The sequence below is a fragment of the Meriones unguiculatus genome, chromosome 9 (genome assembly GCF_030254825.1).
Source record: "Meriones unguiculatus strain TT.TT164.6M chromosome 9, Bangor_MerUng_6.1, whole genome shotgun sequence".
Taxonomy (NCBI): domain Eukaryota; kingdom Metazoa; phylum Chordata; class Mammalia; order Rodentia; family Muridae; genus Meriones; species Meriones unguiculatus.
The window spans coordinates 51,856,046-51,884,004 of NC_083357.1; the positions used below are offsets into that span (position 1 = coordinate 51,856,046).

Genomic DNA, 27,959 nt, shown 5'->3' on the forward strand with positions numbered 1-27,959 from the left:
ATACACACACATACACACACACACACTCACACATACACACACACACACTCACACACACACTGGACACACATGCTCCCTGTACATGTGTGAACACACAGACGAGACACCACCACAAAAAGTTCTTACGACACAGGAAAGTGAGGCTTGCTTTCCCAAACTGTTAATCATCCTGGGAGCTTGGTGTGTTGTCCCAGCCCAGACGCTCGGTCAACCCTACTTCTTGAATGGCAAACACCCTGGTTGCTAGCTTGATTACAACGGAAAGGAAAAGTAAGCCTTTGCCTTGAGGAAAATTGTCTGAAAACACGAGTCTTGGCCTGGACAGATGGCTTGCAGGTTAGAAGCACTTACAGAGGACCTGGGTTCTATTCCCAGCACTCACAGGATGTAGGCTCAGTGGCCAGCACTCGTGCAGCAGCTCACAAAACCCGTGTCTCCACTTCCGGGGGAAACGCTGCCCTCATCTGGCCTCCGTGGGCACTGCATGCATGTGGGGCACAGACGTATGGGCAGGCAAAACGCTCATGCACATAAAATTAAAGTCTTTTAAAATATTTATTTCTGAATAAATAAATTGAGTCAGTGAGATGGCTCAGCCAGCAAAGGGTCTTGCCAACAAGCTAGACAGACTGAGTTTGATCCCTGCAACCCACATGGTGGAAAAAGAGAACAGACTCTAGCAAGTTGTCCTCTGACTTCTACACACCCCACGAAAAAGAATCAGTAAATGTAAAAAAAAAAAAAAAAAGGAAATGAATTAATTAAAGAATTAGATTTAAGGTCTACAGTCAGCTAGCTGGTAACTCTCGGAGGCAATAGTTCTAGAAACCTCTCCGAGGTTACTTTCTGAGGGAAAACAGATGAAAATTAAAGAGGAAAAATTGTAAAAAGAAAAGGCAAATGCTGGCCAGTAAGAAAGGTGAAATGGGAAATGAAGAGGTTCTGACGGTTGGCTAGGCCCTATGCAGTCCCCCTCTGCCTCCTGGGCATGACACCACATTCAAAGGGAGTTGCCTCTTCCGATCCGAGGTCCCGAGAACGCCTTTGTGTTGCTGCGATGGGTAATTCATTCATGCTCTTGTGGAGAAGACGAGCCCTTGGCCTGAGACAAAAATTCCAGAAAATTATCCCTCTGTCTGCTGCACTTGGCCGGATTCCAAAACCCAGCCCCTCTCTGGTGGGAAAGAAACACAGACGGGTTCCCTGCTGCAGGCCCCGTCTCCTAGACTCCTCTACTGCACCCAGTCTGTCGCGGGGCCCTATGTCCTTCTAAGGATTTAGGTGACTCCAGTCCTGAGTACTTAAATACAGAGACTTCTACCACAACTGGGTAGAAGTTTTATTGTATTTGCCTAAGATAAAGAGCCTTATCTCTGCAATGATTTTGTTTTGTTTTGTGGTTCTGCAGGTCAATTTCAGGGCTTTGCACATGGTAGGCAGATGCCCTAGGGCTGAATTGCAAACTGTGTCCTTGTCTTTGGGAACAGGGTTCACCCTGTAGCCCACGCTGGCCTGGAGATGCCATTTCTTCTGCCTTACCTCCAGGGTGCTGTTCACCACACCTGGGGAGATGTGTATGCTTTAAAAAAATGATTTTTATTCTATGTGTATGGGTGTTTTGCCTGCGCTGTATCCCCTGGAAATGGAGTTATAGGTGCTGGTGACCTGCCACACAGTGCTAGGAACTGAGTCTGTGGTCTCTGCAAGGGCAGCAAGTACTGTTAACTGCTGAGCTATCTCTCCAGTCTTGTTTTGTTTTGTTTGCTTGCTTGATTTTGGAGACAGGGTTTTGATGTGTATCCTAGGCTTGACTTAACACATTTTATCGCCTAGGCCTCGTGATCCCCCAGCTATAGCTTCTCCAGTGCTGAGACACCCATGCTCCTATGGCATGCCTGGTCATGGGTTTAATTTTATTTGCTTACATAATTATTTATGCCCTTTGAGAAAGTCTTACACTGCAGGCAGATTGTCCTGAACTCACAGCAATTCTTCTGTTTCGGCCTCCTGCGTGTTAGGATTGATTATAGGCACGAGCTGTCATGCCTGCTCTGTGGGCTTCACTTTGAGGAAGGGTTCCCTCTGGCTTTTTGACAGCCCTGTGTAAGAAAGGCGCACAGCAAGGGCTGTGAACTGGCTCAGGGGAGGTAGTCGGGTCCCTCGTTAGTGACCTCAGATGTCACAGCTCCCTTACAGTGAGCCAGAATAAAGTGCTGTAACATCCAGAAACAAACAAAGCCAGAAATAGAGTGGCTTGGCTTCATGCTCTGTTCTTTTGAACTAACACTTTTTTTACCAGTTGTTTCCCAAAGGACTGGTTAAAAAAAAAAGAATAGAAAAAATAGGAAAAAAATAACACACGTGTGTGAGTGTGTCCACCTGTTGCAGCAGCACGTCCCCCTGCCATCGCCTCTCTCGTGCAGTAGGTGTCAGCCACACACAGCCTTTCTCTTCCCAGGATCACAAGTATTCAAAAAACCACCTGCCCAACAAACGTCTTTCCTTTAAAACACACAGGGTCCTGAGGCCAGAGGACCCCGAAGGCCAGCCTGGGCTACAAAACGCAACCGTATCCCAAACTACCAGTGACAAAACACGAGAAGATCCTGATCATAAAAGCATTCACTTCTCTCCAAGCGAAGGGAGTTGAGACGCCGACATAGCCTGAGGCAGCTCGGTGGAAACCAGGGACAACCCACCTGCCCCTGAGGGGACCTGGTGTTTGTTCTAATAAGACGCTTCTTTGAGCCTTAGCCTAGGATTTTAAAATCCTTAAAATACAAGTTACGGGGAGGGGTTGGCTCAGTGGAACAGCCTTGTCTAGCAAGGCTGTGTTTGACCTTCAGCAACAGGATAATAAATATTTAAGAACAACTGGGTTTAGCTGGGCTTGGTTTCGCATTCCTTTAATCCCAGCCAACTTGGTCTATAGAACAAGTTCTAGGCCAGTCAGGGGCTACCTAGTGAGATTCTGTCTAAAACAAATAAAAACACCAAGAAAACAAAAGTTGGTTTTGTCAGCAGACTTGGGGCTGTGCACCTTTAATCCCAGCACTTGGGGGGCAGAAGCAGACAGGTCGCTATGAGTTCAAGACCAGTCTTACCTATGCTAAATAGTGAGTTCCAAGCTAGTCATGGAGAGACCCTGTCTCAAAAAATTAATGGGGAGGGGGAAAGGAGACATTATTCAGAAAAGCCATAAGGCACTGTTTAAATGCAAAGAGTAAAGTAAAAAATACGAAGGTAAATGTGGACCAGAACTATAGATTGAGTAATCAAAATGTAAGAAATTCAATTTTTTTCACAAATTTTTTTTCTCAACATATTACACCAAGACTTTTTTTTTTCTTGTGTTCAGGACTAGTTGTATGACTTTTTGACACCTGCAGCATTTATGCCACAAAAAAAAAAAGTCACCAGCCTAGAGACATATAATATGAATTAAAGGTTGCTCTGAAGGAGGACGTTTCCTTTTCTAGCTTTCATATTTCAATAAACAGCTGCAAGCCACTCATAAATTTCAAGTACTAAAGAAATGGAAATATCAGTTTATCACAAGCCTCCCTCTCTGTTTTGGTGCTACACTGTAGCTCAAAGTCTGTTTGGTTCAAGATTTATAAAACATACCATTTTCTTTATTTTCCAGATTCATAAATCGGGAGGACTGAAACTTACACACTGCTGGTCATTCACACTCATTTCTGGAGAGATCACAAATTCATCACATGCTTGCTTTTAATCCCATACTGAGCCTACACCATTTAAAGTGAAGCTACAAAATATTACGGAAAGAACTCACATGTGAGAAGCAGAGAGGTTTTATCCCTTGATGTTGAAATTTGAACAGAAGTCTTCAAGTTGAATTGCTCAATAATAAATCCATCAAATCTTCCCTTAATGCTTTGTAAGCTTGTCAAGAAAGGCCAAAGGCAGTTCACAGCTTCTTCATTTTCCCCTGATTTGTTCCTTGCTCCCTCCCACAGAGTTTTGTGCTATATATTCCAAAGCTTGACTGTTCTTTTTGTTGAAAATGATTTACATGCTCCCACCCCCATTTTCCTCCACTTTTTTTTTTTTTTTCCTGAGGCCTTCAATCTGCTATATCTTGAACCAACAGAAGGAGATGGGGTTGAGATCTCAACCTTTGAAACCTCTTGATACTTGCTGAGTTGGGCGATCAAGGGGCAGCTGGGAAAGGAACCTGTTGATCCGGACTTTGTCCCTTCGGGAAAAGCTGTTCTAGATAGCTTAACCAACCCCGTTTTTAAAGGATTTAAGTTTCTCATTTTCTTGGAAAGCCCAGGTGTTCTAGGACATTTCCCAAAGAAGGAAGCCAAATTAGTGTAGTCAGTGGTCAGACTGGGGAGTTTTGTTTGTTTTATTGACACGCTAGCTCACTATGTAGCTCTGGCTGGCCTAGAACTCAGATCTTTCTGCATCTGCATCCAAGTGCTGGGATGAAAGGTGTATGCCACCATGTCCTTTGGAATTTTGTTGTTGTTGTTGTTTAAAGGCTTATTTAAAAAGCAAATCATTTTGTATAATATGTTTAAAAAAAATCTCAGCACTCGGTGAGGCAGATCTCTGTGGGTTCAAGGCCAGCCTGGTTACAAAGCGAGTCCGGGACAGCTAACGCTACATAGAGAAACCCAAAAACAAAAACAAACAAACAAAAACTCTTTTCAACGTTGTCTGTAGTACTGTTTTATGTTGTTCTCGCAAAGTGCTTTATAGTTAGAAATACACACTGTTCTTGAAGTGAAGCAACGGTTTTGACTTAAATTCTTCAGGGAAGTGGAGTCAAAATGTCAATATACTTAAAGGTTACTCATCTCCTAACCACCAACAGATCTGCGAGGGGTCAGCGAGGGGCTCACACACCTCCTAACTAAAGTTCAACTGTCTGAAGAGTGGCTAAGACATTAGGAGTCACGGAACCAGGCCAGAGTCCTCCTTACCCTGCTTCGGACGACCGGACGACCGTTGCAACCACTTCATCTTCTTGATTTTATTTACCTTTCACGATGGTCCGTCCCTAAGGGAACCGCTTCCCGCCTCACATCCTTCCACACTGCCTTCACCAAGACCTCCCCCTAGTTTCAGGGAAACAGCTTTATGTTGATATCCCCGAGGCCTGCTCGACCTTGTCCTCAGACGATCCGCACCCGAACATTTTAGTACCCTGGCCAGTTTATTTCCTGAAGGCGTTAAAGCCTGCAAAACTGTGCCCCTGTAGTGTGCTCCCAAACAGCCGTGGCCGGTGGCTTCTCCCCCGCGGCCGACCCTTCCTTCGCTTCCACTGAGGAAAAAAAAGAAAAAGGAGAAAGAGGGATGTTTTAAGCTCTTTCCTCGGTGACCTTCGGGGTGGGGTGCGGGGGGACTAACATTTAAATAGAAGAGGAGGGAGGCGATGCGGCTGAGGATGGCGAGCAGCGGAGGAGGTGGGGGCGGAGCCTCGGCCCGCACATAAACGCCGCGGCCGGGAGGGAAGCACATTCGCGAGCTCAGCAGCCACTCAGCGGCACCGGGCGATGGAGCGGTCTGCGGTGTGAGCTCGGAGCTCGGCCAGAGAGGGGCGAGAAGGGGCGGCCGCAGCAGGTGGACGCCCGGCCCGGGGCCGGCGAGCAAGGAGAAAGTACCTGAGCTCCTCCTCCGCCCCTTCGGCCCGCGAGAACGACTTTTCCCCTCGTCGTAGGAGACAGCCCGGGGGAAGGTGAAGGAGATCAACGTTTTATCAGGAGGGACTGCAGGGAAACCCTGGCCCGAGCGAGCCGCCGCCCGGCGCCCCGAGCACAGCCGTCCCGGGCTTCTGGAGACAACTCCTTCCCGAGAATTCCAGCTGGAGTCGCTGGTACAGTTTTATTTTTGTATTTAAATCTCTCTCTCTATATATATGTTCCTGTCCTCGCCCTTGTGTGTGAGCAGGAGTGACACGTGTCGGTACCGAGTGGGAATATTTTACAGGTCTCCCTCGTCTGCTGTCACTTCTAGAGGGTAGGAGCGCTCTCTCTCCTCTGTCTTTCTCTCTCTCTCTCTCTCTCTCTCTGAAAAGGGCGTTCTAATTGGAAACTCTGTTTTCCCCACCTATCTACACATTGACTCGCGCGGGCGTTTGGAAAGAGACAGTTCTTTTTTTAAGCTTCTGGAGGTCGGAAGCCCAACGGAGAGAGATGGAAAAGGGAGCCCGACAGCGAAACAACCCTGCGAAGAGCCACCCGGGTGAGCTCAGATCCGACACGAGCCTCGAGGCCGAGGCTGCCTCGGGAGGGGGCGGAGTAGCCCTGAAGAAAGAGATCGGATTGGTCAGCGCCTGTGGCATCATCGTAGGTGAGTCCGGGTCCTTTGCGGCCGCCGCCCCCGGGCACCACCCCGTCCCCTCTCCGGGGGTCCTCCGCGGGACTTTAACCCCGCCAAGGCCTCTAAAGCAGCTCCGCTCTGCCAGTGGCTTGTGTGGTCAACCACCTGCACCGGTCAAGTGTGAGAACTGTGGAAGTGATGATGAATGTCGTATACATCGCCTGGGCCAAGCCGGGGTGAGCCGTGGATTACAGACAGAGTCAGGAACCAGCCTGGTCCTGTGTCCCAGGCATTGCCTCGGGATTTGTTCAAAGTGTAACGAATTTTTTTTTTCCGGCTTGTCACTGGGCAGCTCTGATCCAGGAGATCCTAATTCAGGCTGACACATGGGTTTTTAACTGGCTTTCATGCAGCCACCCTCAGCAGGCTGCGAGCCCGCTTTTGAAGCATATTTAGTATTTTCCTGGCTTACGTTATGAAGCACTGTGGTGTGTAATAAAAATAGCAAAGCCCAGTGATAATAATGCTCAGGTTCTTTGTAGGCTGTGGTCCATCCTATGTAGCGCTTGTGGAAATACATGTGACAGGGCTGTTCCTACTCTCTCATAGATGAGGAAAATATGGAAGGGAGAGCTAGCTGGCTTGCCTAATGTTCTGCCCTAAACGGAGTTTGCAGTTTCTCTGGTTGCCTAGTGGGAGCCACCTGGCTGTTACACCCACAGAAGACCCTGTGAGGCTCTTGGAGGGAATTGGGAGTAAGTTGAGCCTTACTGTGCTCAGAAGCTCCTTAGGAGAGGAGCCTGGAGGATCGGGACAGTGCCAGTGCAGGGCACCAGCTTCCAGAGACAACTCCTAGGACTCTCTTCTCTTTGTACAGAAGTGCTGGAGGTGAGTGCTGGGCGATGGCTCAGCTGCCTTTAGTCTGCTGTCTTTGGCAGAGGGCTCCTTCCCCAGGGAAAGGACCACAAGGCTCTCTGCCTCCGGTGTGTCTCTGTTATTTCTCCCTGGAGTTCCTGTGTGAGGGCGTACTGTGACTTGCTGCCCATGAACTAGTTTCTCTGGATGTAACAGTGTTCCTTGAATGGCTCAGGGACATTTGGCAGCTGAGCAACAGTGACACTGGAGATCATCCTTGAAGGCAAATAAAATCAGTACAGTATCCAGACAGTTCTCCTCACCTCTCCACCCTGACTCCCATGACCATGTTCTCGCCAGTCCCTTTTCAAAATGGAATTTTACCTAATTACTCCATGTATATATACACATATATACATACACCTATATATACAGACACACACAGTGTTGTGAGGGAACAAATCCCCAAACAGTAGTTAGGATCTCAGCTCACATTACCTTTTCTTGTTATATTTTTTTCCTTTCTTTTATCTCAACTGCCCTGGGAAAAAAAAATGAATTCAAAGTGCTACGCAATCTGTATAACACATGCCAATTTGAAATCTATAAATAGGCCAGAGCCTACGTCTTTCATCAATTTGACTGATAGGGTTATCGTTCCCTGCTCCCCCTCCCTTGGAGAAGCATCTGATTCATACACAGATGTTCACACACACACACACACACACACACACACACTCTTAAACCTTTTTCCTTCTAGACTCTGCTTTGCTCATCCATCCCCCAATATATGCAGGTTTTTAGGGAAGGTTTTATAAGTTTTTCTTATATGCTAAGGTTTGGGGGGTCATTTTTTAAACTATTTTTTCAAAGTCTGTGAAGGAATGGGCACTCAGATATAAGCACAGCTCCAGGGAAGATGCCACTACTGATCTGTCCACAATCACCCAGACACTTAGAGAGGGAGAGGGAGAGAGAGAGAGAGAGAGAGAGCTTCTCATGGTAACATCACAGTAAGAATGACTGATCTGGCCTGGACACGCTGGGTGATTTTAGGGAAATCAGCATATTTTTCCAGAGTCCTAGAATCATTTACCTTCACTGAGCTGAGAAAGAACTTTCTTAGGGATGAATGGCATGGACAAAATCTTTTCTACCTCCCCTCCTGCATGACCATTAAGTCACCAAAGTGAAGAGAAGGTTCCCTGTCCGTTTTTGGGTGGGCGTCTAAGTGATAACAGTTCAGTTGTTTTCAAGACCAAGTGCAAACATCAGAGTTGGTACTTTCCATTCCACAGAGAGTCCAGTGATCTGGTGCTCTGTGTGTTAACAATGTAGAAGGAAAGTAATTAAAGTGATTTTAGAAGACCTTGGGAGGTATGGGAAGATGGCTCAGTGGTTAAGAGCACTTGTTGCTCTTTCCGAGGACCCGGGTTCAGTGCCCTGCACACACATGGCAGCTCACAACTGTCTGTGACTCCAGTTCCAGGAGATCTGACACCTGTGGGGGTCATAAATTCAGGCAAAACGTAAACACCTAAGAAATGAATAACTCTTAAAAAGGTTTTTTGGTTTTGTCTTTTTAATTTAAGAATGCATACTGCTGTTGCAGAGGACTCAAACTGTCTTCCCCACAGCTCTATCGGGCATCTCCCAATCCCCTGTAACCCCAGTTCCCATCCCAGGGCACCAGGCATGCATGTGCTACACACATGCTCGTGCTTGCAGTCCTCCACATAAAATAAAAGTAAAATAAAAAACGAGAATCGGATTCTATATGAGAAAGTGGCGTTTGCCCAGGAGCTGTCTGCTTCATGTCCTGCTGGCTTAACGGAACGAGTTAAAATACGTTTCATGCAAGCTTATAAAATTTTATCAAAGATGACTAGAAGTAACAAACAGCAACTATTATGGGAATGTAAGGTGAACCAATAGAAGATTAATGCTGTGAAGTTATCTATGCTCGGGTCAGGGTCGTGAGAGCCTTGTGCATCAAACGGGGATCACCAACAGTTAACAGTGTGGACTAGTTGGCTGCAGCTGGGGTAAAGATAGAGGAATGGTGGATGACCCAAGAGGAGAGAGGGTCTTAGCAACAACTAGTTTAAGGGGCCTTTTGGAGGATGTGGGGGAAGATGGCATAGTGAAGACAGTTCTTAGCGATTTTGTAAATAAAGCAATTTTGACACAGTTGTTTCCCTGAGCAAAAATTGAGACTTAGAGATGTAGCTTGGCCATAGGCCATGTGCTTAGCGTGCTCCCAGACGCTGGAGTCAAGCTGAAAGGACAGAAGGGCAGGGGGGAGGGACACAGAAATTTCATGCAATCCCTGTGAAGCCTGTGCTCCCAGTGCTGGGGAAGCTGAGGAAGGATCACTGAGAATTTGGGGTAGGTACAGCTACAAGGTGCAGACCGGAGGGCAGGGTAGGAGAGGAGAGGAGAGGAGAGGAGAGGAGAGGAGAGGAGAGGAGAGGAGAGGAGAGGAGAGGAGAACAAACTGGCCCTACACATCTCTGAGTCTTGAGTGCAGCGGAGTGCCTGATATGGCACAGTCTCTCCAACAATCATTGAGAGTAGTTGCCTTGGATAAAGGGAAGGAGATACTTCCTGGGCCGTCCCAGTGAAGTACTTGCCGAGTGTGCACAAGACCCAGTCCCCAACTGAAAAGCACTTCTGTAAACCAGACACGGTAGCAGATGACGGTAGTTGAAACGCTCCAGAGGCTAAGGCAAAAGGATCTTGAGTTCGAGGGCAGTCTAGCTATACGTCAAGGTTCTATCTCAGAAAGGTGAACAGTAAGCATTTACCGAAAAGACTGTTGGGAGCCTAGCTTGGAAAATTGTTATGCTAGGATTAATTTCATCAACCTGGATAATTTTGTGTGTGTTGTTTTTTTTTAATTTCTCGTTGTTGTTGGTGGTGGTGGTCCTGAGGATGGAATCTAGAGATTCAGTAATGGCAAGAGATGTAACACTGAGCCACACATACTCCCTCCTAACTTTAACAGTGCGTGGGCCCAGCAGCTGGGCTATTGCCTTCAGGTACATACCTGGTCAGAGAGCACTCTTGGGGTCAGGTGCACTAATAGAAACTCTCCCTAGACCCAAAAAGGTATGAAAAACTCATTTACTGATGATCCCAAAGTTCCTGCTGATAGCTGCCATTATTAAATATATGTTCTAAGCCAGGCACTTATTATCTGTTTGTCCCTTGCAGTAATCTCGATGTGCCCAGCACATACTATCTTTTCCTACAGATAAGGAAAGGGAAGGCCAGAGGGATAAGCAATTTGCCAAAGGTCATACAACGAAAATTTTTGGAGCCAAGATTCCGGTCTAGAACTAAGTCTAGCATAATTATCTACTCTTTCTATGTATCTACTTGTTACATTGTGTGCAGTGTGTGTGTGTGTGTGAGTTTATGTGTGTGTGGTGTGTGTATTTATATGCATATCCTACTGGTGTGTGCAGGCTGGGAACAACTTGGGGATGTCAGTTCTCTCGTTCCACTATGAGCCCTGGAGTAACTCAGATCACCAGGCTTGGTGACAAGCACCATAGCCACACAGAGACATCTCGCCAGCCCTACTTCCGTGTGTTAGGTACTAAATGGGCACTTTCCCCGAAAGTCTTAGCAGGAGTTTCTATTCTTCCAGATGAAGCAATGCTTGCTATGCTCCTGTGGAGGAACGCTCTAGTGTAAGGGGGAGCGGAGTGGCCAGAGGGTGGAGGGAGGGAGGCGGAGCTTCTGGCACAGTTACAGGGACACTGAGGGTGCTTAGTCTGAGACAGCTGGCCAGCCCAGGCCATGTTCTCATCAACTCCTTTGTAAACTAAAGCTCTTCCCAGCCATGTGAGAGATGTGTCTACAGAGTTCCTGAATGTCTAGGTAGCTTTATGCCAGCCGTGTACTCAGATATGTGGCTGAAGGTGCTGGGGTTAGTCCTAAAATCAAATGAGCCAGCAACAAAACCTAGAGAAAAACATTTGTAGCCGCGCACAGAGGTTCAGTGGCTCATGACTATAATCCCAGCACTCAGGGAGGCAGAGGCAGGCTGATCTGTGAGTTCAAGGCCAGCCTGGTCTACAAAGAGTCCAGGACAGCCAAGGCTATACAAAGAAACCCTGTGGGGGCTGGAGAGATGGCTCAGAGGTCAAGAGCATTGTTTGCTCTTCCAGAGGACCTGAGTTCAATCTGGTGCCCTCTTCTGGCGTTCAGGTGTACATGCAGGCAGAACATTGTATACATAATAAAATAAATAAATCTTAAAAAAAAAGAAAAAGAAAACAAAGAAACCGTGTCTTGAAACCAAAGAGAGAGAGAGAAAGATATGTGTAAGGCTATGTGCTAAATATAAGGGATATTTGTTGCATGACAATACTGGATTCAGGTCTAGCTACGTCACTGACTCTCAACACAGTTCTAAACAGTTTTTTTTTTTCTATTTTAGCCACAGGTTCTCATTATGTAGCTTAAACTGTCTTTAAATCTGCCATGTGGCCTAGGCTGATCTATCTCAAACAGTCCTTCTGCCACAGTCTCCCAAGTTCATGGTTAAGGCCTGCCACAACTAACTAGTGGTGGCCACACTGCTAACTAGTGTTTGTTTGCTTGCTTATTTTGTGTTTGGTGATGGTAGGAAGGTTAGTTGGTTGGTTGATTTGATTTTTACAAATTTTACATATTTCTTTTATTATATCTATCTATCTGTGTTTTTTTGTTATGAATGTCTGGGTTCATTTTTATTATGTATGTCTGTGTGCTGGTGCCTACAGAGGCAGAAGAGAACGGCAGACCCCTGGAGTTGTAACTACAGGCAGCTGTGGGACACCAAAGTGAGTGCTAGGAACGGAACTCTGGTCCTTTGCAAGATCAATATACACTTTTTAACCACTGAGCCGTTGCTCCAGCCTCTGCTTTGTTTGTCGGGGAGAAAGTTATGCTCAGAATGTCTGGCTGAATTAGACCTCACTAGGTAGCCCAGGGTAGACTCAAGGTTTAGGCATGTGCCAACATGCCAGTAGGTTTTTGAGATAGTGTCTCACTCTAATGCAGGATGGCCTGGGATTCTCCATGTAGCCCAGGCTAGCCTCAAACTGATGGCAGTCGTACTTCTTCAGCCTACCGAGTGCTGAGGTTACAGTTCCAGAGCTCACATCTGGCTTCTGTCTGTCTGTTTTGGCCTGTGGTTCTTCTTTTCTCAGCCTGCTGAAGGCTGGGATTAAAATTATGTGGCACCGTATCCAGCCAGAACAAAACGTTATTTACTGAGCTCTTACCAAATGCCGATTCCTGTGCTATCACGTCTTTGCAGCTATTATCTCATTTAATATCATCTTATTTAATCTTATTCAAACTCTGATGGAAGTATAATATGGTAACTATTTTAAATGGAGTTGTGGAGCAAGCGGGTAATTTGCTGAGGGCCACACAGCTGGTAACTGAACGGTCCGAAGCTAGAGCGTTCTTAGCAGCAATTCAGAGTGGGGGGAGGAAAGTCAGGTGGCAATGGGATCGGTCATGAAGGAGGATGACACTAGGGGTGGAATCTGGAGAGACCATGAGTGTGTGACATTGGAAACCTTTACCAAAAAAAAGGATATCTGAGCCAAGTGTGACAACAGTCCTTGGAAGGCTGAGGCAGGAGGATCCCAAATTCAAGGCCAGCCTGAAAACTGTGTATGGAAAACTGGAGCGGGTGGGCATTGTATAATTTCAGGTCCAAGGATTTCAGGCCTTCGTGGACGACACCACCTGAGAAGATTTTACATTTTAGACTCTAACTTCACAGATTAACATCTGATCCCAGAACCGTTCGCTGCATGTTGACCCGACCCGAGGGAGGGAGTCTGGAAAAACTGTGTTCTTGAATTTGTGTTCCACTTTTAAAAAGCCATGGGAGTATTAGGATTTGGTTCATTCAGGATGAAAATATGTTAAAACTCTCATTGTTCTCAAAGAGAATCTGGGACCGAAGCCAGCTCAAAAACATTTCAAAACAAACACATCTTGGTGAGTAGGAAAAGGTATAGCCAACAATATCATAATAAGCAGCTAGATACCATTCCGTGAATGCTTACTGCTTACCATGTCCGGGGTGCCTGGAGGAACGTCAAGTGATCTTGCACAGTTGGTGCCAGCACAGAAGTAAAAGTTTCAAGTGGGTAAATGAGCAGCTGTTAGCAGAGATAGAGTCCCACGCGGGGCCTGGAGCACTGCAGACAGGCTCCCCTGCGTGGAGCACTAGGTGGCCGGGACCGGCATCCTGTCCCAAGCTTCCTGCCTCCAGGAACTAGAGAGCTGAAGGGCAGTTGTTTGAACTTGCAACTATCTGGCTCAGATATGTTCCCTCAAAGGGCAGAGTTCCGCAGAATGAGTGACTAGCAGGAAATACTTAGTCTAGGAAAGAAAATCAGCGCCCACTAAAAATGTTAGGCGCCGAGGCCAGAATTGATGTCACACACCTGTGATCCCAGCGCTTGGGGCTAGAAGCAGGAGGACTGCTGCTCCCCAAAGCCGGCCTGGTTCACATCTGTAGCAAATTTGAGAGCAGTTAGGACTACTTAGCAAGACCCTGTGTCAAAACAAACAAACAACAACTAAATAGCAGGCACAAGATCCCATTTCATTTAGCATTAGTGACATAGCAGGAAAAAACAAAAACTAAAAATAAACCAAAAAAACCACTGTGAGCAAAGCAGATGGCCACTTCAGGGAGGTGGCACACAGCCCCTCCCTGAGTTTAGCCAGGGGCCCCTCAAGTTGCCAGGCTACCAAGGTTTTCTGCTTTCCTCGGAGAGTTAAGCCAGGAGTAGGAGTCTGCTCCCAACTTGACCAAAAAAAAAAAAAAAAAAAAAGCCTCAGGAATTTCTGTTGTTGTTTTTCATGTTTTCTTGTTGTTACTGGGGGATGATGGGCAAGATCTCACAATGCAGCCAGGAGCAAGCTGTTCCAGGAACAGATTCCGATCTACAGAAAACAAGAACCATTCGTGAGACTGGGGAGGGTGGTGGGGGGGTTTGAGGGGGCTAGAAACTGTTCTCTTCTGACTTCGCCCCCAGTTCTAGGGCTTGAACCTAGGACGGGCTCTGCCCCATCAAGTGCGCTCCCCCACTGATCTGTATCCACTGGCTCCCTTCTCTAATTTTCAATTCCCGATTGAGCCTAAGGAGCAAGAGGAGCTAGACCTTGCCGGCTTCCCAGAACATGTCAACAGAGAACTGTCACCACACCCATCTCCCTAGTCACCCGGGAATGGCATCACGGAGGCCATAGCCTAGGGATTCTAGATGTAGGTGGGGCTGGTCGGTGTTTAACAGTGATTGAGCATAGCACGCCTGTGCTGAGCACCAGTGAATTTCATTTCTAGGAAGCGAAATAATCCCACAAGTCTATTCTGAGCTGTGCTATTTATAGAACGAATGAAGTTTGAGTTGAAAAGCTTTATCGATCGTCTCATCCTTCGTCCTTTGTCACGCTGGCAGATTTTCCCATTGGTTTGCTTTTAATATCCTCAGCATCAGCGGTGTGACGTCACTGCCAGGGAGCCGGTTTCATAGTGTGCCTGAAGATGTACCAGATCTCAGGCAGAGCCGCACAGCTCGTTAAAGTCGGCCTTGCGGTTACCATGTGTGTTTCTCATCTTTGTGTCTGGGAGAGGAGCGGCTTTGGTGGTACATACCTGTTCTCCTGGGAGGCTGGGCGGTAGGATTGCCACAGGTCAACCTGGACCACATAGGAAGACCCTGTTTCAAAATCAGAACATTTTTTAAAAGTTTTAAGAGTATTTGGGCCCACAGCCTGGAAATAGAAAGCTTAAAATAAAAATTTCTATGATTTGGAGAGGTACACTGTAGAGATCAAAGAACATTAGAGGCACAGCAGAAAATGACAGGCTTAGAGATAGTCTTGAGTTGGCAAAATGCTTTCCTATGCACGATCCCTGTGTGTGTGTGTGTGTGAGAGAGAGAGAGAAAGAGACTCCATGTGGACAGGTGCATTCATGAGTGTGATTGTGGCATGCCTATGCCATTATACTTGTGTGGAGGTCAGAGGACAGCCTTGGACATCCACTCCTGCTTGAAACAGCATCTCTTTGTTGTTTGACACTGCATATACCACAACTAGCTGGCCCTCCACACTTGTACCTTCCATCTCAGGTAGAAACACACAGATTACTGCAGACGTGTGCATTACACAGGCTCTGTGGATTGGAACCCAGGTTGCCATGTTTTCGAGGCGAGTGTTTTACCTACTGAGCCACCTCCTCCACCTCCCATGCATGATCTTTGTAACTTCCTTTTTTATACCTAGGTGGCGGAGGCCATGAAACAGGGCCTCCTGTAGTCCAGACTGGCCTCAAATATACTACAGTTCTGATCCTCCTGCCTCTGCGTCCCCAGGGTTGGGTTTGCAGGGAGGGACCACCCATGCCTGGTTTACCAAACTTAAAATTTTGTGTTTTCTGGGCAAGTGCTCTAACCAACGGAGCTACATCCCAGCCTTTCCTTTTTTTTAATTTTTTTAATTTTTGGAATTGTAATTTGAATACGCTACCCGTTTATTCAGCTGTAAAGTGGAAGTTCCTTCAATCTTCTGTTTACTGTGCCTAGGCTACCTAGAACTTACCATGTAGCCAAAGCTGGCCTGGAACTCCTCATCCTCCTACGGCTACCTCCCAAATGTCAGGTTTACATGTGTGTGCCACCAAGCCTGGTGCAGTGGAGGTTCCTTGCAGGGTATGACAACCAACCTGTGCTCTGGTCTGCGTCCAGTGAAACGTTTTCCTCCCTCTTTGGGCTCATCTTCTACCACCCGACTTCAGTTCTCACTCCCAACCACATGTCTCATTCACTAATGCTAATTCAGAAATGTAGGTTTCAGTAGGCCAGTGATGACAAGTACTGACCAGTTCAGGTCAGGCTTGAGGCATTTAGCAGCCAGCCAGTGGCCTTTCTGTTTTCTTGTTTTCTTCAAGGATTTGAATGACTTCCACAGAGGCATGGGTATCTTTTTTTTTTTTTTTTCATGAAGATTTTCTTTTGATTTGCTTTTTCTTCCCCTTTTCTTTTTTTGAAGGAGTCTTTAAAAAAAAAATTATGGTGTATTGCCTACATGTAGTTGCTGAGTCTTGAACCTGAGTCCTTGGCAAAAAATGAGTACTCTTCACTCCTGATGAGTCATCTCTCCAACCCCATACTTTTGGATTTATTTTTCCCTTCTAATTCTCTTTATGCTATGAAAACTAGCCTGGAACTTGAGATCCTCCTCCCTCAGCTTTTCTTGGATAGCCATCCATTCTAATATATCATTCTAAATAGCTTTATAATTATACCAACACAACTTCTGTTCAGCCTTCTGTGGTCAGCACCATTTTCACCTGGATGTCTTCATTCAGACCTTTTTGTCTGAGACAGGATTTTAACTCTGTGTCCTTGGCTGGCCTCAAACTCATAGAGACCAACTTGCCTTTGCCTTCCTAGAGCTGGAATTATAGGTGTGGGCCACCACACCCAGCCTCTTCACCCTCCCTCTCTGTTGTTTTGTTTTTTTGAGGCATGGTTTCTCTGTGTAGCCCTGGCTGTCCTGGAATTCTCTTTGTAAACCAGGATGACCTCAAACTCAGCAGTCCACCTGCCTCTGCCTCCTGAGTGTTGGAATTAAAGGTGTGTGCTACCATACATTCAATTCTTGAGAATCTCACTTTCCTATTCCCTCGGGTTTAGCATGTCGTATGTGCTTAGTGTATTTGCTGACTAATAGCAGTCAGTCAAAAAAAAAAATCAGCAGGAGATTGAGAACTCTGGTAGAGCCCTTGACCAACATGCACAAGGCCCTACATTTGACTCCACACTAGGGAGAAATTATTTGCTACTACTAAGCTGTAGACGCTGACACACACCTATAAACCAGGTGTGTTAGGAAGTGGGGACAGACCAGGCATGGTGGCACACACATTTGATCCCAACTCTTAGGAGGCAGAGGCAGGTGGATCTCTGTGAGTTTGAGGCCAGCCTGGTCTACATGGTGAGTTCTGGGACAACCATAGCTACGTAGTGAGATCACCAAAGCACACAAACAAAGAGAGGTGGGATAGGAGAATGGGAACTTCAGGTCATCCTTGACCACAGATCTAGTTCAAGGCCTGGGTGCCATAAGACTGCTTAAAAAAGAGTTAGAATAATGCTGGCAAGATACCTCTGTGGGGAAAGGCACCTGCCTCCAAGCCTGATGACCTAGGTTCGATCCCCAAGGCTTACATGTTAGAAGGAAAGAGCCAACTCCTGAAAGTCGTCCTCCGAACTCTTCATAGGTGCCATAGCAAATGCACAACACACACACACACACAGAGTGTAAAGTAAACATTTAACTTAAAATACTTAAATCATCAGAGCAATAAATTTTGATGTATTTTTACTGTAATTTTTATTTAAAGACTAGTTATTACCATAGACAATACATCTTTGTGCTTAGCTAAGTTAAACAAAACCTACCCAGCTTTGAATCTAAAAGAGAAGTTTGGGATTAGCCAGACCTTGGTTTTGAAGTTTGAAGGAAGATGAGGGTTTTTCAACCTTGACATTGTTGCCTCTTGGGCCAGATCCTTCTTTGGTATGGGACGTTCTCTGGTCACTCTGGGATCCTTAGCAGCATCCTTGACCTTGACACCCAAAGTACCAGAGGTGCCTGCACTCCAGTTTGAAGACTGAAAGTGTCTCCAGACATTACCAGTTGTCCACTGGAAGTAGGAGCAAAATTGTCCCTGGTTGAAACTCACCAGAGAAGACAGAGTTGCTGGAGGTAGGGTGGCTCCTTAGTAGGAACCAGTGAGGGCTCAGCTCGGTAGCCCCGGGGCCACAATGCTTGTCTTTCAGTGACTAGTGGGTGGCGATTGGCTCCATCTACTTCGTGAAAAGACCATGTATGAACAAGTACTTCCCAATTACCTTTCAAAGCAAGCATGTAGAGAGTGGGCGATCAATAAATACTTCTTGAGATGCAATTACCTGCTGCCCGTCCCCCTGCAGCATCTCAAAATTATACCTAGACAAGCAGACAAATGAATCAGAGGATGCTTCATGGTCTTGGCTGTACAGTGCTGTTTGGTAGCCAAGCCTCCAAAGCCAATCTGCTGTGTTCATCTCTGGCTGGGCTCTGCCTTTACTGCTACAAATGCTAGTAATTAAATTTTTTTATTTTAGCATTTCATGGATTATAGTCTTACATAGGTGTAAGCTGCCTTGCTCCCCACAGCAAAGTAGGTGTGGCAAGGGCCATTACTCCCACTGTGAACTGAAAGGAAATGAGTCTCGGGAAAACTGGAGTTCCATGGCTTATGAGCAGTAAGGACCCTGGCTCCTCTGAGGCTAGTGTCCCCTGTAGTAATTAATCCAGAACAGTAGAGTCACGCGGTTCCACCTGCATCTCTACTCTGACAGGGCACATGTCAGCATCTTGGCCTGCCCCCACCCCCAGAGAAGCTCTCTGTACTGCCCTGATGGGAGAGTGTGTGCAGAAGAAGGTGCCTAGGGAGCTCACGGTTTGGGTGTGAGGGTCAAAGCCTGACCCCCGAGCTCCTGCCCCCTCACCATTCCCCAGGTCTGAAAGCATCGGTATCCTCCTACCCACCCACTGGAAAAGTACAAATCACACTGACTTCAGCTTTTTCTGCACCTCCTCGCAATGACCTCAGCCCTGACACCCAGCAGGAAGCTGTGGCTGGACTTAGCATGGGTAAGGAAAGCCAAGGGTTTTTGGATCGAAGTCTGCTGGGCACTACAGGCCTGTAATTTCTCTCCTTAGGAAATTCTCTGAGGGCTACAGCATTCTAGTGTGAACAAGCCTGAGTGTGAGTAATGCCATAATAGGGGGTCACATGGGTGTTGGCACACGGATGAGGAAGTTAGTGATTATTCACAGCAAATGAGGATTTTCTCAGTTCTGGCAGTTTCCCTATGAAGGCTTACCCACTGATACAACTTGGCCTCTTTTTTAATGAAGCAGTTTGCATGGCTTTTCTTTGACAGAACAAGTTAAGCTATGCCTCATTGTCCAGGCATCCTAAAATTCAGCTTTCACTAAAGATCTAATGATGATTGCTGTGTTAACCAGTGTGGGCGGAAACAGGTTAAGACCTTGACCTCAGGCCCCTTAGAACCACCAGGCAAGGTAGGCATCACATTCTTTTTGTTTGTTGTTTTGTTTTTTTTGGAGACAGGGTGTCCAGGGTTTCTCCCTGTAGCCCTGGCTGTCCTAGAACTCGCTTTCTAGACCAGGCTGGCCTCGAACTCAGAGAGCCACCTGCCCCTGCTTCTTCAGTGCTAAGATTAAAGGCATGGGCCAGCAGGCCCAGCATTCATCATGTTCTTAAATGACCTTCTAGACCAGCAGTTCTCAAGCTGTGGCTCGTTACGCCTTGGGGGGGTGGGGGGAGACCCTTTCACAGGGGTCCCCCAAGACCATCAGAAAGCACAGATATTTACATTACAATGCATAATAGCAAATTTACAGTTGTGAAGTAGCAACAAAAATAATTTTATGGTCAGAGGTCACCACAACACAGGGAACTGTATTAAAGGGTTGCAGCATTAGGAATGGAGTTAACAATAAAACAAGGGAGGAAAAAAGTCCCCAAAGAACTTGGAACAACACACAAGTTAAAGGCGCCAGGGCTGCACTGCGTACAGTGCTGTTGCCGGAGGAGAAGCAATGTGGGGTCTAGAGGACACCCCGGGCCTGCAGTCTGATGACTCGGCCTCCACCAGACCGAATTGTTTACACAGCATGTGACTTTGACAAAGTCTGTGTCTCTCTGAGTCTCAGTTTTCCCCGGGGAGACCAGATATTAGCATTATTTAAGAGAGCAGTTCTGAGAATCGAGGTACTTAGTACACACGCTCATGTCACCACTGCAGATAGGACTGGACCAACAGGAGGAAGTTGAATCTGCCTACCCCCTCTGTCTAAGACCAGTCCAGTTGGCTGCCCGGTGGAGTGTGGAAGGTTGGAGTGTGGATGTGGGAAAGTCTTTTATTTTCACAACAGTCTTGAAGCAGGGCTGGAAGATGCAGCCTCTAATCCAGATACTTCTAAGTCAGCGGTGATGGCAAAATGGGGAAGTAAGAACTCCCTTGTTTCCTCCAAGAAATAATTGGGCCACAGACTCCTCAAAGATCAGCTAACGCTGTACACCTCCTCTCCCAGGGGACCCTGGGATTGATGTGTGCGCTCTGAATGTCCTAGAGGCGGCGGAAGTACTCATGGTCCTGGTTGCTCCTTATGGCTAGAAACCTTAGTGGAACTTGGACTCTTCATTCCTAAGGCGCAGAGCTTTTGACGGGACAATCCGCCTTCCCGGTGAAGCTGCCATTTCCAGCTTTACGAAATGCCTGGCCATTTCCCCTTCCATTTTCACTACCTTAAGACCAAAGTCAACCATTGTTTTTCTCCTGGTATTGACTATTTTTCTAACCCTAAAGCTGCCTTCCTAGGCTATGTGCAGTTTCTTTCTTCTTGGATGGCTGTGAAGTGCCCTTTAGATCACTCTTTGATAATTCCCAGAGAGGCAAGGAATTTACTGTCTTCTTTTCAAAACTCCTTTCCTGGAGCTTCCTGTCTTCCTGGGAACAGCAGCACATTTAGTTTTGGCAGGTGGTTTTGTTTAGTTTGTTTTGTTTTGAGACAGAGTCAACACTGTAGTTCAAACCAAGAACTGGTCTCAGACTCAAGGCAATTCTCCTGCCTGGGCCTCCTGAGCACTGGGATTCTAAATGTGAGCCACCCTGCCCGGCTTGAAGGATCCTTTGACAGGGTGACCATGTCCCGGGGGCTGGAACACCGGGTGACCATCTTTTAGTCTCCTTAAGAGAGTAGATCATAGAGAATGTGTGTGGGAAAAGATGTCTTCTTGTTCTATTGAAGGACTTCACATAAGGAAGAGAAGAAAGAACTGTCCATAAGAGCCGACCCCTTTGTCTGCCTCTTCTTGTCCTGATATTTACATTTGAGTTTAATGTTGAGGAGCTGTGTCTTTTTTTTTATTTTATTTCTGTATGTATCTCTAAAGAAAAATGTCTTTGAAAGAAGAGCATGTAATGTGTGTGTGTGTGTGTGTGTGTGTGTGTGTGTGTGTGTGTATCCTGCCTTAGCATCCTGAGTACTTCATATTCCCCCCCCCCCTTTTTTTTAGTTTGAAAACTAATGACAGATTTTTACATCTGAGAGGAATAGAGGATTACAATGTGAATGTTCTTTTCTTCCTCTTTACTTCATAACTGGATTGCAAATTGGATTTTGGGGCCAGATAGTGTTGTGTGCCTTTGTGTGATCCTAACATTCAGAAAGCAGAGACAGTTAGGTTAATGGAAGTTTAGGGAAAGCCTAGGCTACTAGTCTATACATCAAGTTCCAGGCTAGCAACTAACTCATTGCTCAACCTCATCTCAAAAGGGGGAGGGGGGAAAGTTGCATTTTGGCTTGGAACCGCATGTTTTAGAACTGAATTGAGGCTGGGTTCTGGCTGGATTTGGAAAGCAGAACATAAAACTTATGTTCTTATGTTGAAAATGTATTTTTTAAGATTCCTTTTGTTATTTTATGTGTATTGATGTTTCACTTCCACGTATGTATGTCTGCCACATACGTGCCCTGTTCCCTTAAAGATTAGAAGAGGGCTTTGGAGCCCCAGAACTGGAGTTACGGTGGCAAGCTCCATGTGGGAGCTGGGAATTGAACCACAGTCTTCTCAAGAGCAGTACATGCTCTTGCTCTTAACCACTGAGCCAGCTCTCCAGCTTAACACTTTACCTCACTGGTTCCAGACCACCAAAGAAAGGTGGATTCTGGGACATTGTCAAGCCCTGGGCTGAGGCAAGCTCTCCAGTTCTGCCTTCTCACCTAGATCTGGCTAGTCTCTTCTTCTTCCCTCAGGCCCTGAGTAGTGAGCTGGAAAGAGCATGAGGAGAGAGCTTTCAAAGTGCGCATGGACCTCATCTTCATCTTCAGCATAGAAATGAATGAAGCCAACTTAGGAACCTGTGTGTCAGGGGCTGTCCCTACTCTCTTCCTGCCCTGTCCAATGAGCATGACCCAGGAGCCCCCTTTCTGTGCTTGCTGCCGGCCTCTCTCAGAGGACGCCAAGCCCTATGCATGCAGACATGGATTAGTGGAAAGAGCACCAGATTAAATACCAGGGAACAGCTTTGAAGATCCAATTTTATCCATCAGTAGCTGAGGAATTTAGAGAAAGCCACTTAACCCCACAGTCTCTTCAGCTCTTGGTCAGTAAAGTGGAGAGAAAGCCCATCCTTCTCTGTCCTCCCGGAATTCTGCAAGGTGATTCTGAGGGTCATATGAGAGCAGAGGGAGGGAGGCCTCTGGACTGTACAGCTGAGGCCTTGCACGTATTGTACTCTCTCACAAGCCACGTCTAGACAACTAAGACTGTTTTATAGGTTTGTTTCATGTTTTTCCACAAGGGTGGGGCTGTTGTGTCTGAGTAGAAACCAGCTTCCAGGGCTGTTGCGTCCACTCATAAATGTTTTGTTTTGTCTTAAGTCAGGGTCTCACTTATATAGCCCAGGTTACCCCTGAGTTCCTGACCCTCCTGCCTCAGCTTTCCGAGTGTTGGGATTCCAAGTATGTGTCTATACCCAGCCCATAGCCACACATAGTCATGGTGTGAGGCTACAATCTGTCCAAAAGAATTTGCCCTTTGCCTCATTTTTGAAGCTTTGACGGTCTCTGGGCAGAGCGTGTTTCTATTCCTACCTCCTTAGCCAGTTCTAAGAGCCTGTCACCTTAGCTCGAACCTGTGTACCCACCCAGAGTGCCCTGAGCTTTAGTGTTTGCTCCAGCCGTCGCCACTGCACAGCCTCACAGGGTTCACCTGCTCCCCTCAGACCGTTTGCTTCTGAAAATGGGAGCAATGTTTTCTGACTCCACAGGATTTTTCTAAGGAGTCACGAACCTTGTGAGTTCCTCATCAGTTCTCTGCCTTTGCCCTACTCCAGGAAGAATTGTTACTGGACACACCTGCCTGGAGGCCCTGGGAACATTTTAGAATCAGATCGGAAAAGAAACCCTAGCGAGCATCATAGCTGGACGCACCCACCCTCTGGAAGGCACTCAGGAGTCAGCCCAGAGATGCAGTGTCCCTGCAAACGCCGACTGACCTGACCTGGCTGTGTCTGTCTTTGTGCCTGTGCAGGGAACATCATTGGCTCTGGAATCTTTGTCTCGCCGAAAGGTGTGCTGGAGAACGCCGGCTCTGTGGGCCTTGCTCTCATCGTCTGGATTGTGACTGGTGTCATCACCGCTGTGGGAGCCCTCTGCTATGCTGAGCTAGGTGTCACCATCCCTAAGTCTGGAGGTGATTACTCCTATGTCAAGGACATCTTCGGAGGACTGGCCGGGTGAGCATATCTGCAGGCCTCAGTGGCCTAACACGGACGGCTGACCTTCTGGCATAGCAACATGGCCCTGTCGTCCAAAAATGCATTGTGTCGTACTTATAGCTTTCCTGGGAGACACATGGCCCGTGGGCTGCAGGTTGGTGCCACTGGTAGAGGAAAAGGAGAAATCTGGGACAGAAGAGTCAGGTCAAAAGAGCCCAAGGACAAGAGTTTCTGGTGTCCAGTGTGTCACCACTCATAGAATCAGTAGATGAGCCAGGTTACATCCCCTTATCTCCACACTGAACTTGATGGACAAGATTCTGTAAGCAAAGCAGGTGACATCACCGACCACAGAGTTCTGCGGAAAGCAGTCACCGAAGGAAAGCCCTGCACACGAGTGACTGCCTAAAGACGAGCCATCCATCCCCACGCCTTACATTGCTGAGGGTAATGGCCTCCCTCCAGAGTCAAGCCCTTGACTTTTCTCGGCTTCTCTAACCCTGACTGGGGAAGCTCATCCAGCACCAAAAGGTGTCCAGGGCACTCCTGCAGATTGTTCTGTGACGCCTCCCTGGCGATTGCTTACGTAGCCACCCCTGGTGTGTTCTGGGGTCAGAATCCTGGGGTTGCAGGTTCAGTGTTTCCACCCTGGGATATAGAGGACTAAAGCTGCAGAGAAGATTAAAGAAGAAAAGAGACAGCGCAAACACATGACCAGGCCGTGTGTCGGCACCAGCTGAAATGTATGTTGCTGATCTCTGCTGTCACACCGTGTCACCAGCATTACAAAGGGTCTCATCTGGGGTAGGGCAGGCCCCTTCAGTATTTCTGGAAACAAAGGGGGCATTGCACCTTTATCCCACTGCTCACTTGCTCAAGAGTCCCCCCAACCCCCCTCCCTGCCCCACGCCTGGATTTTTCTGCTGCTGCCCCTGGCTCCCTGCCACGCCAGGCAATGATTTTCCTGTTCTTCCTGCAGGTTCCTGCGGCTATGGATTGCCGTGCTGGTGATCTACCCTACCAACCAAGCTGTCATCGCCCTCACCTTCTCCAACTACGTGCTGCAGCCGCTCTTCCCCACCTGCTTCCCCCCGGAGTCCGGCCTGCGACTCCTGGCCGCCATCTGCTTGTGTAAGTGACATCTGGACCTCGGCCTCTTTCAGTCTTCCCGGTGACCTTCATGTCTTGGTTTGTCGTTCCCTTTCTCTCTCTCCTTTCCATTCCATATGCATGTGTTTTGGAGGAGTGGATTCTCCATACAGTTGCATGGTGAAAGACAAGCACGGTGGCACGTGCCTGCAATCCCAGAGCTCGGGAGACAAAGGTAGGAGGATACTGAGCTAGAGGCCAGCCTAGGCTTCACAGTAAAAGCCTATCACAAGAAGTATAAACAAGAAGTATAAATACCTACTTGGAGACACGGTAGCTTTCGATGCCAGAGTTCTTTATATTAGCACTTTCACCTCTGCTATCTGATTTCTGACTTGAGCCTATGACGAATCCGTGAGATAAGCTAGGCCATTGCTATCATTTTCCTAGGAAAGATCAGGAGACCAGGAGCCGAGGGCAAGTGGCTTTTTCCCAAGAGGCAGAGCCTGTGTGGAGTCCAGGGCTTCCAAGTCCTTGGTCTTCCAGTGAATGCTTCTACAGCTGAGGAAGACCCTGACAACTGTGTGGCAGGCAGTTGTGCTGGCAACTTAGAAATCACCATCTCACACGCATTTTGAACTGTGTTGGGGGAAAGTTTGTTCCTTGCCCATGCCCTGGATGGATAATTTTTGTTTGTTTGTTTGTTTATTTGTTTGTTTTTTAAGACAAGAGTTTCTCTATGTAGCCCTGGCTTTCCGAGAGCCAAATGTGTAAACCAGACCGGCATGGAAGTGCCAGAAGTCTGCCTAACTTTTCTTTCCGCTCTGGCTTGGGTGGGTTGTTTGGTTTTGCTGTTTGCTTTAAATGAAGGAAAAGCCTTGCAGACATGGTTAGGATTTAATTGGCTTCAGGGAAAACTCAAGATGGGAAGATGCCTGTGAGGTGGAATCAGCAGATCCTTAAGAGAACGGTTCTCTGAGGCACTGACTTACAGGCATTCCCAGCAGTCGGCTCTCAGAGCATTGATCCTGTGGACTGGGCTACTCCATGTCTTTACTCCAACACTTACTCTTCAAGCAGCTGTTCAGAGGCTGCGCTTAAAGAGTTGACTCAAGGCCTTGTCTTCCTACAGCTTCTGACAGTGTAGGGACAGGCCTGGCTGTTCATTTCCAGGTCCAGGCATTGTCTTTCTGCCTTGCCAGTGTGATGGGGGAGGGAGGACCCACCACCCACCACTCTAGACGATCTCCAAGGATCTTAGCAAGAGACCTTAGCAAGACTGCCTTATTTGGCAGTGGAGGTCGGCCCTGCCGTGGACCCCACACTTAGTGAGGCAAGGTGAAACCCTTGTTTGGGGGCAGTAGTCACACGTTTAGTCTGGCCTGCTTCTATAGACCCAGAGGTGAAGGAGTGTGTGCCCAGATTCAAGCTTCTAATGCCCTCAACTCCACACCACACATTCTGATTGCTTGGTAGAGTTGCTGCCTTCCTCCTTGTGAGATCGGGATCGTAAGTTGTAATGCTGTGTGTGTCTCAGAGTATGTCTGTTGGGAGCACGGAGCTTTCTGACCTGGGGTCCTCTTGAGGGGGAGTTTGAGTGTATGGGTATATGGGCCACTCGCACGTGCTTCATGGCTGCATCGGGACAGCTGGGTCAGCGTGGGAATGTAGGAAAAGTTGCCCTTTCTGCGATCAGACAAGCTAACAAGGGGAGGAAGAAGGAAGTGCATGAGTGCTGGCTGCTACTGTTTCGGTGTCTTGTGCGCGCAGGCAGCTTCCTCCTGTCTGCTGATGCTGCTAAACTCTCAGACAGAAGGACTCCTCTGATCCTCTACTAGAAATCCAGAACTCTGAGGCCGTGTGGGCCCTCTCTGGGAGAGGAGCCAGGCCACAGTATGCAGTTGGGAGCACGCAGCTTTCTGACCTGGGGTCCTCCTGAGGGGGAGTTTGAGTATACGGGTATACGGGCCACAGACCTGCCACGGGTTTTGACACTTTGCACAAAGACTCTGGAGTAGTGAAGTCTGTGCATGAGCTCACACACACACACACACACACACACACACACACACACACACACGCGAGCGCATCCATGCCTGCATGCGCGCAGATGGTCCCAGCCCTTTGAAGTGGTGGGAAGAGCTCTTGCCTAGCCAGCTCCAGGGAGGCAGGCTGCCTACAGTACATCCCACACCTACCCTCCCCAGACAAGTCAAGAACTGGAGACTCTTGCTGTCTCCCTTTCCTGCTGTGAGAGATCCAATAAAGTCTTCTGACTCCTGAGTGGAGCTGCAAGGAAACTGCCCCCATCTGAACAGAGCCAGTCTTGTCCTCTGAGAGTAATAGTTTTTCCCTGTCCTTGAGGTATGACTCTAGATATTATTCCAGCGGGGGTGGAGGGGAATCTTAAACCCAAATTTATTCCTCCTACTTCCATTAGGGGACCAGAGGCAACGGAGGACAGGTCCCAGGTGCTTGAGTCTGTGTGCGGAGGTTCTGTTTTCTGGTTTGTTGAATGGCGTTTTGTTTTGGGAGATGGGGACGGGTTACTGCATAGCCCAAGTTCACTTTGAATTTGCCACATAGTCCAGGCTGACCCTAGTCTTCGTGCCTCAGCCTCTCTGGTGCTGCCTTCACAAGCTCCGCCTCTCCTTCTAGGACTTTATTTAAATCCACCTCCATTGCCCTCTTCAAACAGCTCCTTAAGGTAGCCTGTGTTGAAAAGGTCTATGGATGCCATGCTACACAATGCTGGCATCTTTGGGGCAGAGGAACTTTTGAGATAAGGTTTTTCTTTTTTCTTTTTGTTTTGTTTTGTTTTTCCGAGACGGGGTTTCTCTGTGTAGCCCTGGCTGTCCTGGACTCACTCTGTAGACCAGGCTGGCTTCCAACTCGGGAGATCTGCCTGCCTCATCCTCCTGGAGACAAGGTTTTTCTGTGTAGCCCTGGCTGTCCTGAAATTCAATACATAGATCCGGCCATCCTGAAACTCACTGTATTCACCAGGCTGGCCTCAAAACCTTGAATTTGTAGCTTTCCTCTTGTCTTAGGCTCCACATGCTGAGGTCACAGGCACAACTCATCACATCCGATCAACCCCACCCCCCCGCCTTGTGACCGAGATCTCCCATGTAGCCCAAGCCACCCTTGAATTAAGTCGTGTAGCCTAGCTTTTGAATGGTTTCCTGCCTTGGGTCCCTGAAGGCTGAGTTCACCTTGGGTCAGGGTGCTACCAATACCCTGCTATCATGACGACCTTTATTCCAGTACCCCTTCTCACCACTGCCACCATCATCCAGTATACCCCATCCTCTTAGCAGGGGA

At 47.6% G+C, this 27,959-nt stretch overlaps 2 protein-coding genes across 8 annotated transcripts in view; one reads left to right on the forward strand and one right to left on the reverse strand.

Annotated features, from left to right (window-relative positions):
* Rnf212b (ring finger protein 212B) overlaps positions 1-4,553 on the reverse strand; it is a 63,605-nt gene extending 59,052 nt beyond the window's left edge. For 2 of the 4 annotated variants that reach the window (XM_060391200.1, XM_060391202.1), the window contains exon 1: positions 3,800-4,550. The gene's annotated coding sequence lies outside the window, so the exon portion shown is untranslated. Of the gene's footprint in view, positions 1-3,799 lie in introns of all 4 variants that reach the window. The other 2 variants (XM_060391201.1, XM_021639631.2) reach the window with 2 other exon arrangements.
* A 959-nt stretch (positions 4,554-5,512) lies between these two features.
* Positions 5,513-27,959, forward strand: part of Slc7a8 (solute carrier family 7 member 8) — a 55,013-nt gene continuing 32,566 nt past the window's right edge. Inside the window, exons 1-4 of one of the 4 annotated variants that reach the window (XM_060391196.1) lie at positions 5,513-5,851; positions 6,053-6,327; positions 23,360-23,564; positions 24,526-24,677. In XM_060391196.1, the coding sequence (XP_060247179.1) occupies positions 6,171-6,327; positions 23,360-23,564; positions 24,526-24,677 (514 nt within the window). In that variant the 5' untranslated portion in view covers positions 5,513-5,851; positions 6,053-6,170. The remainder of the gene's footprint in view (positions 5,852-6,052; positions 6,328-23,359; positions 23,565-24,525; positions 24,678-27,959) is intronic. The other 3 variants (XM_021639602.2, XM_060391197.1, XM_021639601.2) reach the window with 3 other exon arrangements.